Source organism: Cetorhinus maximus, chromosome 6 (genome assembly GCF_964194155.1).
Source record: "Cetorhinus maximus chromosome 6, sCetMax3.hap1.1, whole genome shotgun sequence".
In the NCBI taxonomy this organism is placed as follows: domain Eukaryota; kingdom Metazoa; phylum Chordata; class Chondrichthyes; order Lamniformes; family Cetorhinidae; genus Cetorhinus; species Cetorhinus maximus.
The window spans coordinates 46,661,452-46,679,720 of NC_135884.1; the positions used below are offsets into that span (position 1 = coordinate 46,661,452).

The 18,269-nt window shown below is 40.0% G+C and overlaps 1 protein-coding gene across 2 annotated transcripts in view; it reads right to left on the reverse strand.

Annotated features, from left to right (window-relative positions):
* The window catches only part of eogt (EGF domain-specific O-linked N-acetylglucosamine (GlcNAc) transferase), a 98,696-nt gene extending 81,179 nt beyond the window's left edge, over nucleotides 1–17,517 (reverse strand). The window contains exons 1-4 of one of the 2 annotated variants that reach the window (XM_078543690.1): nucleotides 17,429–17,517; nucleotides 13,694–13,792; nucleotides 12,497–12,719; nucleotides 8,140–8,240 (exon numbers count right to left, since the gene is read on the reverse strand). In XM_078543690.1, the coding sequence (XP_078399816.1) occupies nucleotides 8,140–8,240; nucleotides 12,497–12,719; nucleotides 13,694–13,792; nucleotides 17,429–17,463 (458 nt within the window). In that variant the 5' untranslated portion in view covers nucleotides 17,464–17,517. Of the gene's footprint in view, nucleotides 1–8,139; nucleotides 8,241–12,496; nucleotides 12,720–13,693; nucleotides 13,793–17,192; nucleotides 17,380–17,428 lie in introns of those variants that run through there. The other variant, XM_078543688.1, reaches the window with a different exon arrangement.
* Between the last annotated feature and the right edge of the window lie 752 nt (nucleotides 17,518–18,269).

Here is an 18,269-nt window from a genome sequence, read left to right on the forward strand (position 1 = left end):
ACGGCACTGTGGCACAGGAAGCCGTTTAAGCAGGGGAGCAAAAGGGAATGTAATGGTAGTAGGGGATAGTATGATGAGGGGGATTGACACTGTTCTTTACAGCAAAGAGCAATAGTCCAGACGGCTATGTTGCCTGCCCGGAGCCAGGGTTCGGGACATCTGCTCAGGGCTGGAGGGGAACTTGCAGTGGGAGGCAGAGGATCAAATTGTCATGTCCATGTAGGCACCAATAACATAGGCAGAACTAGGAAAGAAGTTCTGCAAAATCAGTATGAGGAGCTAGGTACCAAATTAAGAATCAGAACCTCAAAGGTAATAATCTCTAGATTATTACCTGAGCCAAATGCAAATTGGCATAGGGCAAATAAGATTAAAGAGACGAATGCGTGGCTCAAAGACTGGTGTGGGAGAAGTGGGTTCCGATTTGTGGGGCACTGGCATCAGTACTGGGGAAAGTGGGGCTGCACTGTTGGGACGGTTTACACCTGGAACATGCTGGGACGTGTGTCCTCGCAAATCACATAACTAGGGAAGTAGAGAGGGCTTTAAACTAAACAAGAGGGGTGAGGGATCAAGCCTGCGTAGAGGTAGCAATTCAAGGTGTAGAGTCAAGACAGGAGAGCAAAATAGTAATATGAGAAATGAGGGTCAGAGTGGTAGGATGGGATAGAGAAAAAACCTAAGAATACATCAACAGTCAAGACTAGATGTTACATAGGTAATTAAAAAACAAAACTGAAGGCTCTCTATCTGAATGCATGTAGAATTCATAACAAAGTAAGTGAATTGATGGCTCACATTAAAGTAAATAAATATGATCTGATAACAATTACAGCGACGTGGCTGCAGGAAGACAATGATTGGGTCCTTAATATTGAAGGGTACATGACATTCAAGAAGAATAGGAAGCTAGGTAAAGGAGGAGCGGTAGCACTGTTAATCAAAGGGGGCATTGGTGCAATAGTTAGAGATGACCTTGGTTCAGGAGGACAGGAGGTAGAATCAGTTTGGGCGGAGTTGAGGAATTGTAGGGGAAAAAAGTCATTAGTGGGAGTGGTCAACAGGCCTCCTATCAGTAGCCACAGTGTAGGACAAAGTATTCAAGAGAAAATATTGTGTGCTTGTGATAAAGGGAGGGCAATAATCCTGGGTCATTTTAATCTACGCATAAACTGGAAAAATAAGATTGGCAGTAGTAGTCTCAATGAGGAGCTCTTAGAATGCTTTCGAGAAAGCTTCTTAGAGCAGCATGTTCTGGAAATAACCAGAGAGCAGATTTGGTATTGTGTAAATTGGCAGGATTAATTAATGACCTCAGAGTAAAGGCACCCCTAGAATATGATTGAATTTTACATCCAGTTTGAAAGGGAGAAGTGTGGGTCTAAGACTAGTATCTTAAACTTAAATAAGGGCAACTATGTGGGGATGAAAGCTGAGCTAGCTGAAGTGAACTGGAAAACTAGGCTAGAGGATAGATCAATAAAGAAGCAGTGGCAGACATTTAAGGAGATATTTCAGAGTATTCAGAATAAGTATATTCCTACTATAAAGAAAAGTTCTAAGGAGAGGACCCACCATCCGTGGTTAACTAGAGATGTTAAGAAAAGCATCAAACTTAAGGAAAAAGCATACAACTCCACAAAGATGAGTGGCAGGACATATGATTGTTCAGAATATAAAGAATGGCAGAGAATAGCTAAAAGGTTAATCAGGAGAAAGAAATTAGAGTATGAGAGGAAGCTAGCTGGAAATGTAAAAATGGTTAGCAAGAGTTTCTACAGGTACTTAAAAAGGAAAAGAGTAAATAAAGTGAGTGTTGGTCCTCTGGAGAGTGACAGTGGGGAGTTAATAGTAGATAATAAGGAAATGGCGGAAGAAATGAACAACTATTTTGCTTCTGTGTTCACTATAGAGGATACAAAAAACATTTCATTAATAGCTGCAAATCAGGAGGTGAATGGGAGAAAGGAACTTGGCGGAATTGAAATTACTAGGGAAATGGTACTGAGCAAATTGATGGAGCTGCAGGCTGGCAAGTCTCTGGGTCCCGATGGACTACATCCTAGGGTCTTAAAAGAGGTGGCTAATGAAGTAGTGTTGGATGGTGTCAATTTCTCAAAATTCACTAGTTTCTGTAAAGGTTCCATCAGATTGGAAAGTGGCAAATATAACCCCTCTATTCAAGAAGGGAGGGAGGCAGAAAACAGGAAACTATAGGCCAGTTAGACTGATGCCTCTTGTGGGGAAGTTATTAGAATCGATCATTAACGAGATTATAGCTGGTCACTTAGAAGAGCTCAAGGCAATTGGGGATAGTCAGCATGGTTTTGTGAAAGAAAAATCATGCTTAACCAATTTATTGGAGTTTTTTCAAGAAGTAACATGTACAGTGGATAAAGGGGAGCCTCTAGACATCCTGTACTTGGATTTCCAGAAGGCATTTGATAAGGTGCCACATCAAAGATTATTACAGAAAATAAAAACACATGGTGTAGGAGATAACATATCAACATGGATAGAAAATTGGCTGGCTGGCAGAAAGCAGAGAGGATGCATAAGTGGATCTTTTTCTGTTGGCAGGATGTGATGAGTGGAGTCTCACAGGGTACTGGGACCTCAACATTTTACAATTTACATCAATGACTTAGATGAAGGGAGTGAAGGCATGGTAGCTAAATTTGCAGATGACACAAAGATAGGTAGGAAATTATGTTGTGAAGAGGACATGAGGAGGTTGCAGATGGATATAGATAGGTTGAGTGAGTGGGCAAAGATCTGGCAAATGGAGTTTAATGTGGGAAAATGTGAAGTTGTTCACTTTGGCAGGAAGAACAAAAAAGCAGAGTACTACTTAAATGGAGAATGGCTGCTTAATTCTGAGGTGCAGAAGGATCTAGGTGTTCTAGTACATGAGTCACAAAAAGTTAGTATGAAGGTAAAGCAAGTAATTAAGAAGGCTAATGGAATGCTATCCTTTATTACAAGAGGGATTGAACATAAAAGTAAGGAAGTTATTCTTCAGTTATACAGTGCATTGGTGAGGCCACACCTTGAATACTGTGTGCAGTTTTGGTCTCCTTATTTAAGGAAGGATGTAAATGCATTGGAGGTGGTTCAAAGGAGGTTTACTAGATTGATCGCTGGAATGAGTGGGTTGTCTTATGAGGAAAGGTTGGACAGACTGGGCTTGTTTCCACTGGAGTTTAGAAGAGTAAGGGATGATTTGATTGAAGTATACAAGAAGCTGAATAGCCTTGACAAGATGGATGTCGAAAGGATGTTTCCTCTTGTGGGTGAGTCCAGAACTAAGGGGCACTGTTTTAAAATTAGGGCAGAGGTGAGGAGAATTTTTTTTCTCTCAGAGGGTTGTGCGACTTTGGAATTTTCTGGCTCAGAAGGTAGTGGAGGTGGGGTCACTGAATATTTTTAAGGCAGAGGTGGATAGATTTTTGTTAGGCAAGGGAATCAAAGGTTATTGGAGCTAGACAGGAATGTGGAAATCGAAGAAGATCAAACAAGAAGATCAGCCATGATCTTTATTGTATAATGGAGCAGGCTCGAGGGGCCGAATTGTCTACTCCTGTTCCTATTTCTTATGTTCTTAAGCACTCCCAGTGCCACGTGCAAGTGAATACAGAAATAGGAAGATAAGACAAATGAACGCGTGGCTGGAAAGATGGTGCAGAAGAGGGGGCTTTAGATTCCTGGGACACTGGGACTGGGTCTGAGGGAGTTGGCACCTGTACAAGCCAGACAGGTTGCACCTGAACAGAGCCGGGACTGAGTTCCTTGCAGGGTGTTTTGCTAGTGCTTTTGGGGAGGGTTTAAACTAACTTAGCAGGTGTGGGAACCAGGCGAGAATAGAAGAAAGTAATACCAGGGTGCATGGAATGCTTGGAGAAGCAGATAGCACTAAAATAGAGAATAGTAAGTTAACAGATGGAGTCAAAGAAAGGGAGCAAGTAATGAAGTCTAAAATCAGAGTTACACTACATGTATGTGAATGCATGGAGTATAGTTAATAAAATTGGGGAGTTACAAGCACAGATTGCATTGTGGGATTATGATGTTATGGCGATAATGGAGACCTGACTTAAGGAAGGGCAGGCCTGGGTGTTAAATATTCCTGGTTACACAGTGTTCAGAAAAGATAGGGAAGGGAAAAAAGGAGGGGTGGCGTTTTTGGTTAAGGAGAGTATTGCAGTACTGGAGAAAGAGGATGTGTGAGAGGATTCAAGGACAGAATCAATTTGGCTGGAACTAAGGAAAAAGAAGGGTGCAATTACATTGCTCAGTGTAATATACAGACCACCAGCTAATGGGAAGGATATAGAGGAACAAATCTGCAAGCAAATTACAGAGAGGTGTAAACATCATAGACTAGTTATAATGGGGGCCTTTAATTACCCAAATATAGATTGGGATAGTGGTAGTGTAAGAGGCAGTGAGGGACAGGCATTCCTAGATTGTGTTCAGAAGAATTTCCTGCAGCAGTATGTGTCCAGTCCAACAAGAAAGGAGGCACTGCTAGACCTGGTTCTTGGGAAGGAGGTGGGCCAAGTTGATCAAGTGACAATGCCGGAACATTTAGGGGACAGTGATCGTTGTATCATAAAAGTTTAAGATCACGGTGGAAAATGACATTGGTCAACCCAGAGTAAGAATAATCAATTGGCGGAGAGCAGACTTCAATGGGGCAAGAACGGAGCTGAGCTGGATAGACTGGAACCAAAGGTTGGTGGGAAAAGCAGTAGCTGAACAATGGGCTACCTTCCAAGAGGAGATGGTTTGGGCACATTCAAGGTATGTTCCTTCAAAAGGGAAAGGTAAGACAAACAAATCCAGAGCTCCCTGGATGACAAAGGAGATAGAAATTACATTAAAGAAGAAAAAGTATGCTCACGACAGGTGTCAGGTAGCAAAGACAATTGAGAATCAAGCTGAATACAGAAGGTTCAGAAGGGATGTGAAAAAGCAAAGACGAGAAGCAAAGAGGGATTATGAGAAAGGATTGGCAGCTAACATAAAAGGAAATCCCAAAGTATTCTATAAGCACATCAATAGTAAAAGGGTGGTAAAAGGAGGAGTAGGGCCGACTAGGGACCAAAGAGGGGATTTACACATAGAGGAAAGAGGCATGGCTGAGGTGTTAAATGAATACTTTGCATCTGTCTTTACCTACTAGGCAGATGCTGCCCAGGCCATGGTGACAGAGGAGGAAACTCAGTCACTAGAAGGGTTTAAAATTGATAAGGAGGAGGTATTGGATAAGCTGTCGGTACTTAAAGTTGATAAGGCACCAGGGCCGGATGAGATGCGTACAAGAATATTGAAAGGAGGGACAGTGGAAATTGCAAAGGCACTGGCAATAATCTTTCAATGTTCCCTGGCTTTGGGGGAGGTGCCAGAGGACTGGAGAATTACAAACATTACGCCCTTGTTCAAAAAAGGTTGTAAAGATCTGCCTCTGTAAAGATTTGTAAAGACAGGTCAGTTTAACTTCAGTGGTGGGGAAACTTTTTTAAAAATTCACTCAAGGGCAATTAGGGATGTGGGCTTCACTGGCTAGGCCAGCATTTATTGCACATCCCTAATTGCCCTTGAGAAGGTGGTGGTGAGTTGCCTCCTCGAACCGCTGCAGTCTATGTGGCGTAGGTATACCCACAGTGCTGTTAAGAAGGGAGTTCCAGGATTTTGACCCAGCGAGAGAGAAGGAACGGTGATATATTTCCAAGGTGAGTGACTTGGAGGGTAACTTCCAGGTTGTGGTGTTCCCATCTATCTGCTGCCCTTGACCTTCTAGATGGCAGTGGTCGTGGGTTTGGAAGGTGCTGTCAAAGGAGCCTCGGTGAATTCCTGCAATGCATCTTGTAGATGATACACACTGCTGCTGCTGCGCGTTGGTGGTGGAGGAGGTGAATGTTTATGATTTGGTGCCAGTCAAGCAGGCTGCTTTGTCCTGGATGGTGTCAAGCTTCTTGAGTGTTGTGGGAGCTGCACTCATCCAGGCTGTGGAAACAATTATTCGGGATAGAATTAATAGTCACATAGAAAAATGTGGATTGATTCGGAAGAATCAGCACGCATTTGTTAAAGGAAAATCGTGTCTAACTAACTTGCTGGAATTTTTGAAGAAGTAATAGAGATGGTTGATGAGGGCAAGGCTGTTGATGTGGCGTGTATAGACTTCCAAAAGGCGTTTGATACAGTGCCACACAACAGGCTTATGAGGAAAGTAATAGGTCATGGAATAAAAGGGACAGTAGCAAGGTGGATACAAAATTGACTGAGGGATAGAAAACAGAGAGTAATGGTTAATGGGTATTTTTCAGGCTGGAAGAAGGCTTGTAGTGGAGTTCCCCAGGGGTCGGTATTTGGACCCTTGCTTTTCCTGATATATATAAATGATCTAGATCTTGGTGTGCAGGGGACAATTTCAAAGTTTGCGGATGACACAAAACTTGGGAGAATTGTAAACTGTGAGGAGGACTGTGTAGAACTTCAAAAGGACATTGACACAATGGTGGAGTGGGCAGACAGGTGGCAGATGAAGTTCAATGCAGAGAAGTGAGAGGTGATACACTTTGGTACAAAGAACATGGCGAGATGGTATAAAATAAAGGCTACTATTCTAAAATGTGTGGAGGAGCAAAGAGACCTGGGTGTATATCTACATAAGTCATTAAAGGTGGCAGGACAGTTAGAGAGAGCTGTTTCTAAAGCATACTGTATTGTAGACTTCATTAATTGGGGAATAGAGTACAAGAGCAGGGAGGCTATGATGAACTTATATAGGGCACTGGTTAGACCTCAATAGGGGGTATTGTGTACAGTTCTGGGCACCACACTATAGGAAGGATGTGAACGCATTGGAGAGAATGCAGAAGAGGTTTACGAGAATGGTTCCAGGGATGAGACACTTCAGTTATGAGGAAAGATTGGAGAAGTTGAGACTGTTTTCCTTGGAGAGGGAGAGGAGAAGGCTAAGAGGAGACTTAATAAAAGTTTTCAAAATCATGAGGGGTCTGGACAGAGTAGATAGGGAGAAACTTTTCCTGCTTGTAAACGGATTGAGAACCAGAGGGCACAGTTTTAAAGTGTTTTGCAAAAGGAGCAAATGCAAGGTGAGAAAAAACTTTTTCTCACAGCGCGTAGTTAGGGTTTGGAATGCACTGCCTGAAAGTGTTTAGGAGGCAGGTTCAATTGAGGCATTCAAGAGGGCATTGAATGATTATTTAAATAGAAACAACGTGCAGGTTACGGGCAAAAGGCAGGAGATAGGCACGAAGTTAAAATGCTCAAAGAGCATTTGCAGACACGATGGGCCGAATGGCTTCCTTCTACACCGTAACAATTCTGTGATTCTGTGAATTAACATTACCCCGTTTAGTTCCAACTCTGAAAATTAAAGTGAACAATTATGCCACAACATTTACGCCAATAATTACAAGATAAAAAAGACTTGGGTTTTATCATGCAATGCAGCTGAAGTTCCTGTAACACGAAAATCACTTCAATTTAAAATCTGTGTTTTGCAGGGACACATTCATAGCATATCTTGATAGGTACTGACACAGAAAACAGCAGGTGTTTATAAGAAGTTGATCAAAATTAATTGTTTATGAAGCAATTACAATATTTGGTTAGATTTCATTTATCTTCAGGCAAAAGTTTGAGTTTCCAATTCAGGGTTTACAACAGAGAGTGTTTACTTTTCAAAAAGCTACAATTTACAGTTACTATAAATACAGACTTTCTAGTTACTGACTTTCAAACTTTCCAATACTCATGGCTTAAGTTCTCCATTAAATGCCAACTATTCTTCTGTCCATTAGTGGCTAGTGATCTTTTATTATAAAAATGTGACTAAAGGTTATTGAAAATGATTATACTGAACATTTTCCAGTCCAGGATAGTAAAATGAAGGCCAAGATCCTGCTGGAAGATTACAATATATATTTGAGAAACAGCTGCAGCAGTGATAGGGAAAATCGCATTCTACATTTAACTACACACGTAGCATCAGTGATGTTTGCAGTTATTCCTTTAATTGCTGTCAAAAAAATACAGAATTCTTCACTCAAGAAAGATGTATACCCAAAGCTATACACTGCACTCTTCCTTTGCTAAGGATCTTACCAGCCTGAAGTAGCATCGGTGCACACAGGGTAGCTGAATCTGTATTCTGGCTTGCAATTGTTTTCATAACCCCAGCAGGACTGCAGATTTCTCAAGTGCTTCTACAGCAAAAGCAAACGTGCAATTAACTTAAATTTCTCAAGGTCAGCAATATCTTATCCATCTTTTCATCCAAAATACTGTCTACCTGTTCTTTACATTCAGTAAAAATCTGGTAATGTGGCAACACAATATGAAAAGAGCAAAATGGTCAAAGCAGCAATATAATACACAGAAAAAGATGACTTAATATTAAATTTTTACTGTTATTCCTTATCAAAATTCTTCTTTACTTTGAATTCTAAGTACTTCTGAATACTACCAAAGTTTAACCATGGTGGTCCAAGTAATTCATAAGGTTTATTGTCCGGTAGTGATATAAATGACAGCACAGCCTTTTAAGTCACCACTGTAGTGGACCATAGGTTCACTCCACAATTCCAAACTCTTTAAATGACCAATGTCAGCCCTATAGCTGTTGAGAAAACACTAATTATAATCTCGGTATTTCTCAACTTAGACAGAGAATCAGATGGATAATTATCCCCATCTACTTTCACAGAACAAGTAATGCAACATTTCTGAAGATATGGATGCAGGTTGCCCATTTGCTTGGCTCCAGGCAATTTGCAAAACGGTCCTATGCTTATAATTTTGTTTTAAAAAGCACATGCTTTAGGACTGATAAACCTTTCTTTAATGAAAAAATGCCAAAGCCCTTAATAAAACAGTATCAACAAACATTGCTAAAAACAAAAAACTGCGGATGCTGGAAATCCAAAACAAAAACAGAAATACCTGGAAAAACTCAGCAGGTCTGGCAGCATCGGCGGAGAAGAGCAAAGTTGACGTTTCGAGTCCCCATGACCCTTCAACAGAACTAAGTAGAAATAGGAAAGGGGTGAAATATAAGCTGGTTTAGAGGGGAGTGGGGGGTGGGGAAGAGAGAGAGAGAGAGAGAGAAGTGGGGGGGCTGTTGGGACAAGCAAGCAGTGATAGGAGGAGATAACCAAAAGATGTCACAGACAAAAGAACAAAGAGGTGTTGAAGGTGGTGATATTATCTAAAAGAATGTGCTAATTAAGAGTGGAGAGCAGGACAAGCAAGGTAGCTCTAGTGGGGGTGGGGTGAAATAAGCGATGGGTGGAATACATTTAAAAATAATGGAAATAAGTGGGAAAAGAAAAATCTATATAAATTATTGGAAAAAACAAAAGTGAGGGGGAAGAAACGGAAAGGGGGTGGGGATGGAGGAGGGAGTTCAAGATCTAAAGTTGTTGAACTCAATATTCAGTTCGAAAGGCTGTAAAGTGCCCAGCTGTCCGCATTACCCAGACCTCCCTGTCGCTTGCCATTTTAACACTCCACCCTGCACTCTTGCCCGCATGTCTGTCCTTGGCTTGCTGCATTGTTCCAGTGAAGCTCAACGCAAAATGGAGGAACAGCACCTCATCTTCGGACTAGAGCTACCTTGCTTGTCCTGCTCTCCACTCTTAATTAGCACATTCTTTTAGATAATATCACCACCTTCAACACCTCTTTGTTCTTTTGTCTGTGACATCTTTTGGTTATCTCCTCCTATCACTGCTTGCTTGTCCCAACAACCCCCCCACCCCTCCCCCTTAAACCAGCTTAAATTTCACCCCTTTCCTATTTCTACTTAGTTCTGTTGAAGGGTCATGAGGACTCAAAACGTCAACTTTCCTCTTCTCCACCGATGCTGCCAGACCTGCTGAGTTTTTCCAGGTATTTCTGTTTTTATTCAACAAACATTGCATTTTCTGATTCCCTAGTAAAGGGTAATCATGTCATCTTATTTTTAAAAGTATGTCAAAGCATGTAGAAGATTCACTTTGACATTGAACACAAAACTGTGACCCCCTTTAGGATCTTACAGGCACCATTATCAATTGGTATTATCCTTCTTTTGCATTATTGAAATAGAAATCATTTAAAAATATTCAATACAATCCAAGCATTCCATTGTCAAATTCTAATCCAAACACCAGAAATCCAAAATATTCTGCTTTGGCCACTTGCAGTGAAAGTCCTGAAACCTCACCCACGATTGCTTCAAAATATCCACTTATCTCATAATTCTTATACAAGATGTTCATTTGAGAATTATCAATGTACAAAATCAAGTAAAGAGACTGCAATAACTGGTGCAAATTTAAATAGTTTCATTGTCTGGAATACAGTTAAAACAAGTTTTGTTCATTTTTTAATTATTTTTATTTTTATTAGTCATTATCATATTTAATAATATTTCAGAGAACATTTCATTTTATTGATGCAGTATTTTAAAATTCTATACTTTCAAGGTCCAGGAGCTAATGTTCTGTTTCAGGAGTGCAAATTGCAATCTTGTTTAATGGTAGCATTTTGAACAGCAAGTCAAAATCCGGTAAAACTAATATTGCAGGGATCCCCAGTGGTTCAACTGGTTAAATTAGTGAGCATTATGCAGATAGTGGGTTCTAGATTTGATCGTCATTTTGTGCTTATAGGATCTTTGCTCAGTCAGCAAAATGGGCAATACAATTGGCCTAAATGCCCTGTTAGGCCAAGGTTCCTATTCCTGATGACAATACAATGACCCCTATAGTGCATATATAGGAATCTAGGTAAAAACACAATTAAACTCAGCTATGATGTCTCTATTGAGTAGGTATCAATACTAAATGCATAGGTTCACTAGTAAAAAGTGGCTATTTAAACAAGCTTTTACTATTCAGCAACAGTGATTTCAATGCTCTAAATATCAAAAGGTTAATCCTTAATATTCCAGTCACTGATTAAAAGGGTTATAAATACAGACAAGGTTTGTTGTGTGAGCAAATATGTTAAAGTTTTTATTTCTGAAAATTAATTTCTGTCACACATGAACTGCTTTAATGTTTGTTACATTAATTTGAAATAGTGCTCCTTGGATTAAAGGGAAGAAAGCCAAGATTGTCATCTTCTATTTTATAAGCTATTGACTGAGGATTTATTTTTTGAGGACTAAACCGTTTTTTAATGGTCAACTCTACCTTCCTCCATAACTAACAGTTCCAATTAAATACCAAAAGTAAAGGCTACAAGGTTAGCTTCAAAGATTTATTGAACCAAAGTATGTTATCTGTGGGCCAATCATTGAGTTTTTCTCAATTGACTTTAGCATCAAGGAGAAATTTTGCAAAGCTTTGCCTCAAGGTATTAAGTAAATTAGTAGTGTCTATAACTGGGCTTATCTTCTGAAAGCACTGAATTATGCCAGCGTGGACAATAAGTTTTCATGAAGATCAATAGCCCTCTGGTCCTTTGCCCAAAGAGCCATTCTTCAAATGGGGGCCTAGGCCTTAGTTTTCGGAGTGGCATTCCCAGTCTATGAGGGAATCGCAAGAGATCTGTAAGCTCATCAGATTTGTGCCAGTCATCAAATTTCTGCCTTTTTTATATTTGTTAACTAATATATACACCACCTCTATTGTTGTAGACCAACAAAATATGTTTTGTGCAATGATTTTCCTTTTCAGTAGTAGATGCTGTCCTTTGCAAATAGGGCAGGAGCTTGTCAGGACAGGATTAGCAGGCATTTTTATTTCCTGCTTTTTAACCACATCTGACTTTGAAAGTGCAACGTGCATGTGCCAATCTCCCACTGTTTATACTCAGTTGGGAGCCAGTCTCTCCAGGCATGCTGGGCTCCAGAGACTCAAAGGAACAAATGAAACCATGAGTTCCTGCATTTACACAACTGAAATAAGCTGCCTTATTTTGATGGCAGCATCATAGACTCACATTTTCATGGGTCTACAATACCACTGTTCCCTGGAATAAGGACTGGTTCACACTATGAAGTGAGAGCTGCACAGATGCAGTTGGCATAATCATATAATATTTGCAGGGGTCCTTTTGAATGTTTGTAGGATGTTTTTGAACAGAAAAGTTTGAAAAACACTGGTCTAGACAGCAGGTGTGACTGGGGCAGCAAATTTGTGACTGATTATGAACAGGAACCCACATTACCCACAATATAGAGCAATAAAACGCAAAATACTGCGGGTGCTGGAGATCTGAAATAAAAACAGAAAATGCTGGAAAAACTCAGCAGGTCTGACAACAATTGTGGAGGGAGAAACAGAGTTAACGTTTCGAGTCTATATGGCTCTTCTTCAGAGCTGAAGAAATGTTAACTGTTTCTCTCTCCACAGATGCTGTCAGACCTGCTGAGTTTTTCCAGCATTTTCTGTTTTTATTACACACAATATACCCACTTACTGATTTTCACAAAGTGCAAGAAATGTGCTTTTGTACATCTAATAAAACTTACCTTAAATGGACAGAGAGGGTCTTTTTTGCAACTAGTAGCTATGTGCATGTTATTGTATAGAAAATAAGGAATATGTTCATCAGGTAATCTTATGTTATTGTATAAAGGCACTACTTTGACAGCATCTGTATTATTTTGATCACTGTCTTCCAGTCCAAAAACTCCAGCAGGCTGCATTGCAAACTGAAGCAGCATTAACATCATAAGTGAACAGATGGTAGACCTACAAAAGAAAAATTTAAACTTCTAGCAGATTTTCATTAGTGGTTTTGCAGCAGACAATAATCCAACAATTCCTATTTAAATAAGCAAGTGTCCTGAATACCACACGCAATGCAATCTTCAAACAGTACAGGTTTACTCAGCTTTGATGTAATAGAATGTGTTTTGCTGGAAACATGCTCTTGATCTTCAAAAGATGTTTATATCTAAACAGTAACACTACAACTTACTGCATCTATGACTCACTGATACAATTTCCTTCTCTGCTAATAAATTAAGTCACCTGTTTTAGATTACAATTTAATCTTATCCTTAAAATAAGACATGGAAATAATGAAAAGGGATTACAAAGACATCTGGCTCATTCAAGTTTATGCTTAACCAGACATAATAATCAATTTAATATCGACATGACTTATACATGATTTAAATCCTAGAACAGTACTAGTGACTGCACATCTGTCTAAAATGTATTATTCAGTTATTACCAAATACATCTCTAAGCTTGTTCACTAACACTGCTTCAGGCTAGTGTGCACCACAACTAGGCTCTTCACACAATGTCATTTTGTAAAGCTCAGCTAGTAAGCTATTGGTTTCATGCTCTTAACAGATGATGCTCTTAAAACCCTCCAAGACACTGGGCCAGAGACCAGGTAACCATGGATAGAAACGCAGAAAGTTCCAAGGTGAAATGTCCATCTAGCCTGTTTCTTGCAGTTGTATCCAATAATGTGTTTTCCTCAAGGCACTTCTCTAAATTTGCCTTGAAGGTATCTAACAAGGATAATGATAATGGTGACTTTTTCTGAACATTTCCAAGCCTAGCCTTATTTTTGTAAATTCACTTGTCAATAAAAAACATCAAATCATTATTTTTAGATAAAACACATTTTTCTCCAATTTTTAATGAAACTGTCTGCTCTACTTTGTACTTAAGCTTCCATCTGATAAGGTAAAGTTTTCTCCTCTTACCTGTGCATGTATCCAAATTCATTTTCAATTATGATATTTACTTCCTCTCTTTCGATCCATTCATGGTCCTTTTCAGTTTCACTTTCCCATTTTGATAAGCTAAAGGAACAATAGTTATTTCGCTTCACTTCCTGAGCAAAATTAGTATCCAGTGTTTAACTACAGAATATTTCACTTTTTTAAAGATGTCTCTCTGATTAGTTTGCCTAATGAAAAAAAAATGCTGCTTTATCTTGAACCATCAAATTCCGACAGCAATATTTCAGATTAACTTCAGTACTTCCAACATCCCACCGAATTTAATCTTCAAATTTAATTCTGTAAATAATGATTACTTTCATACGTGCAAAATATGTGAAATTGAATTTTAGGAACAGATTGTACTACTGATAGGCAACACTGTTTTTATAGTCAACCTGGGAACAGACCAACAACTTTATTGTATTGATTTTTGACTCTCCTTGGAAAGACTTTATTTTGCAGGTTTCGATGCAATCTGAATCTCCTAATTATGTTATGGACATAATAATTAACTAGCCATACAACCTGACTTGAATATGATCTCAATAAATTTGCAACAGTTGCATTAGAATCATTACTCCTTCATCACAATGTGTCAACATGTAGTGCACTGAAATGAAAAGAAATAAACTCACAAGTTAATAAAACCAACAAATAGCATGGAGAGCCTACAAACCAGAAAATTAATTTTGGGTTTCAGATGAGTTATAAACTACTCAAGCTTTTCTTTCAGGGTTTATTATCTGAATCATAGGTTTTGATAAAAAGAAAGAAAAACTGCAAAACACACCATTTAAGAAATCATGATAACGGGTGAACACCCATAGTGCAGGGCAGTATCAAGCGTGAAAAGAGAAAATGAGAAGTTGAGGTAAGTCAGAAACGAGTGATTAGGAGATGCCAAGTTTGGCTTTTTAAAATCTAAAGATTGTAGGAGAAAGAAAACACTGAATAAGTTGTTCCAGTTTTCAGGAGAGTGTGTAATGAGTATCGGTCATTATACCTCATGTTCAATTCTTGATTACAACACAGCTGGGATGTTGGAAAGGGAAAGTAAATGTATTATAGTGTATTCGGAGCTTGGAACAAACAGGAGGCTAAAGTTAAATTTCATTTGTTCAGTTAACTATGAAGGAATGACAATAACTGGACAGTAAATGTTTTTACAAGCATATAAAAAGGAAAAGAGTAACTAAAGTAAGTGTCGGTCCTTTATAGAATGAAACTGGGGAATTAATAATGGGAAACAAGGAAATGGAAGAGACTTTGAATAATATTTTGCATCTGCCTTCACAATATCCCAAGAATAATAGAAAATCTAGAGGCAAAAGGGAGGGAGGAACCTAAAATAATTACTATCACGAGAGAAAAAATACTAGGAAAAGTAATGGGAATAAAGGCTGACATGTCTCCTGGGGCTGATGGCCTGCATCCTAGGGTTTTATAAGAAATGGCTGCAGATATAGTGAACACATTGGTTGAAATCTTCCAAACTTTTCTACATTCTGGAAAGGTCTGTGGGGATTGGAAGACTGCAAATGTAACACTTCTTTTCAAGAAAAAATGGAGACAGGAAGCAGGAAACTATAAACCAGTTAGCCTAACATCTGTCATTGTGAAGATGCTGGAATCCATTATTAAGGAAATAGTAGCAAGACATATAGAAAATCATAATAAAGCCATGTTATTTTTATTCATTTACAGGATGTGGGCATCGCTGGCTAGGCCAACATTTATTGCCCATCCCTAATTGCCCTTGAGAAGGTGGTGGTGGTGAGCTGCTTTCTTGAAACACTGCAGTTCCTGTGGTGTAGGAACACCCACAGTGCTGTTAGGGAGGGAGTTCCAGGATTTTGACCCAGCGACACTGAAGGACTTGACCTGATCGTGTTTGACAATTTTATTAGGGTTCTTTGAGAATGTAATATGTAGGATTGATAAAGAGGAACCTGTAGATGTAGCGCATTTGGATTTCCAAAAGGCATTTGATAAGGTACCACATAAAAGGATATGTGACAAGAGCTTATGGTGTTGGGGGTCATATATTAGCATGGATAGAAGGTTGGCTAACTAACAGGAAACAGAGTCAAGTTAAATAGATCATTTGCAGGTTGGAAAACTGTAACTAGTGGAGTGCCACAGGGATTAGTACTGGCACTTCAGCCATTTACAATCTATATTAATGACTTAGGTGAAGGGATCAAGTGTATTGCAGCCAAATTTGTTGATGGCACAAAGATAGGTAGAAAAGCAAGAAAAGAGTTGTAAAGGGATATAGATAGGTTAAGCGAGTAGACAAAAATTTGGCAGATGAATTTTAATGTGGGAAAATGTGAGGTTGCTCACTTTGGTGGGAAGAATGGAAAAGCAGGTTATTTAAATGGAGAGAGACTGCAGAATGTTGCAGTACAGAGGGATCTGGGTGTCCTTGTACATGAATCACAAAAAGTTAGCATGCAGGTACAGCAAGTAATTAGGAAGGCGAAAGGAATGTTGGCCTTTATTGTATGGGGAGTGAGTACATAAGTAGGGAAGTCTTGCTACAACTGCACAGGGAATTGATGAGGCCACTCCAAGAGTACCCTCTCCTTATTTAAGAAGGGATATAATTGCACTGGAAGTTCAGAGAAGGTTCACTAGGCTGATTCCTGGGATGAAGCAGTTGTCTTATGAGGAAAGGTTGAGCAGGCTGGACCTACACTCATTGGAGTTTAGAAAAATGACGTGATCTTTTTGAGACATTCAAGATTCTGAGGCAGCTTGACAGGATAGATGCTGAATGTTTCCCCTCATGGGGAATCCTAAACTAGGGGGCACTGTTTCAAAATAAGAGACCTCCCATTTAAGACCGAGATGAGGAATTTCTTTCTGAGATGGTTCTTAGTATTTGGAATTCTCTCCTCTAGCGAGCAGTGGGGGCTAAATTATCGAATATATTCAACGCTGAGTTAGCCAGATTTTTAATCGACAAGAGATTCAAGGGTTACAGGGGACAGCCAGGAAAATGGATTTAAGGCCACTATCAGATCAGCCATGACCTTATTGAATGGCAGAGCAGGCTCGAGATGTCCAATGGCCTACTCCTGCTCCTATTCCTTCTAATGACACATCCTTACTCTGGTGATATTGGTGGATAGTGATTGGAAATAGAACTACTGTCAATTTGCATTCCCTAACCCGGAGATGCGGAGGCGTCAGCTAGTTCAGCACAGGCCTTCCTATTCTGCATTGTTCAGTTAGCCACTCGGTCAAAATAATGTTTGTACCTCTGGGCTGTTCAGGGGTACGTCACAGAACCTCATGGGTCACATACAAATTGCAAATAAATGCTCCTATTAATGTGCATGTATTTCAAGCCGCAGGTTGCGAAACGTGGGGAACTAATTCTGGATTATTATCCACCAATTAAGCAATAGCACCGTGAACAACTTTCCCCCTCAATCCCCGAACCACCATGGTTTAAACAGGGAGTACGGACATAGATAAGCGGCTTCCCGAGTTCCTTGTGCGTTTTGAATGGGGATAGCTCTTCTTTTTTTCCCTAACGTGGCCCTGCTTTCTGTTTCTCTGAGGGTGAAGAGGCCCCATATCAATGTGTTTTCCGGAGTAAAACTGTTGTACTTGCTCATCCCAGCTCTCGGGTAAACGCCGGGCGGCAGATGGAACTCTCGGAAGCAGTGCGGCTACAATGTATCCATGGGCAGCGTTCCGTACCTGGGCCGGCGTTCCAGAGCCAGGCGCGGCGCCATCACAGGTGCAACATCACAAAGTTCCCCGGACACCACTGAGACCAGAAGAGGGCCCTCCCTCACCATAAAAGTCGGGGGGGGAACCCCTTTCATCTTCAACGTCAAGAATTGATTGCCAGAGAGAAAACAAAACACGTTTGTGCTAAAACCGATTAAGGTTCTACCGCGGGTACATCGTCTTTTGTCATTTTCTTAAGATCATATCTCTTTTAGTTTCAATGTCATTAAAGGGGCTTTGCTGTAAAACTTTTTTCTTTCAAAGTGTAGCGGGCTGTACTATTAATTGTTGTCATTTTTGCAAACAAACGGAATCAGAGAACTCTGCAGCATATATTTTTTTGTAAAAATATACTTTATTCATAAAATATCTTAAATCACATTCAAAACCATTTCAAAAACAACATTACAAGGGTACAATCCAGGTTAAACTTTTACAAAATGTATCACCAGGTGCATCAGTACAAACAATATTACAATCATTTACAGCCTTTCATTTTGATCTGTACAGCCCGAGGGGCTCTAAACAGTTCCCAGTCTCTCGGTGCGCTGTGGTAGAAAGGTCTTAGACAGCGACCCTTCCCCATTGCGCCTTTGCGGCAGCTGCCCCAAGCTTTAGTGCGTCCCTCAGCACGTAGTCCTGGACTTTGGATTGTGCCAGTCCGCAACAATCGGTCGGGGACAACTCTTTGTGCTGGAAGACCAACAAGTTTCGGGCAGACCAAAGCGCGTCTTTCACCGAGTTGATGATCCTCCAGCTGCAGTTGATGTTTGTCTCGGTGTGTGTCCCTGGGAACAGCCCGTAGAGC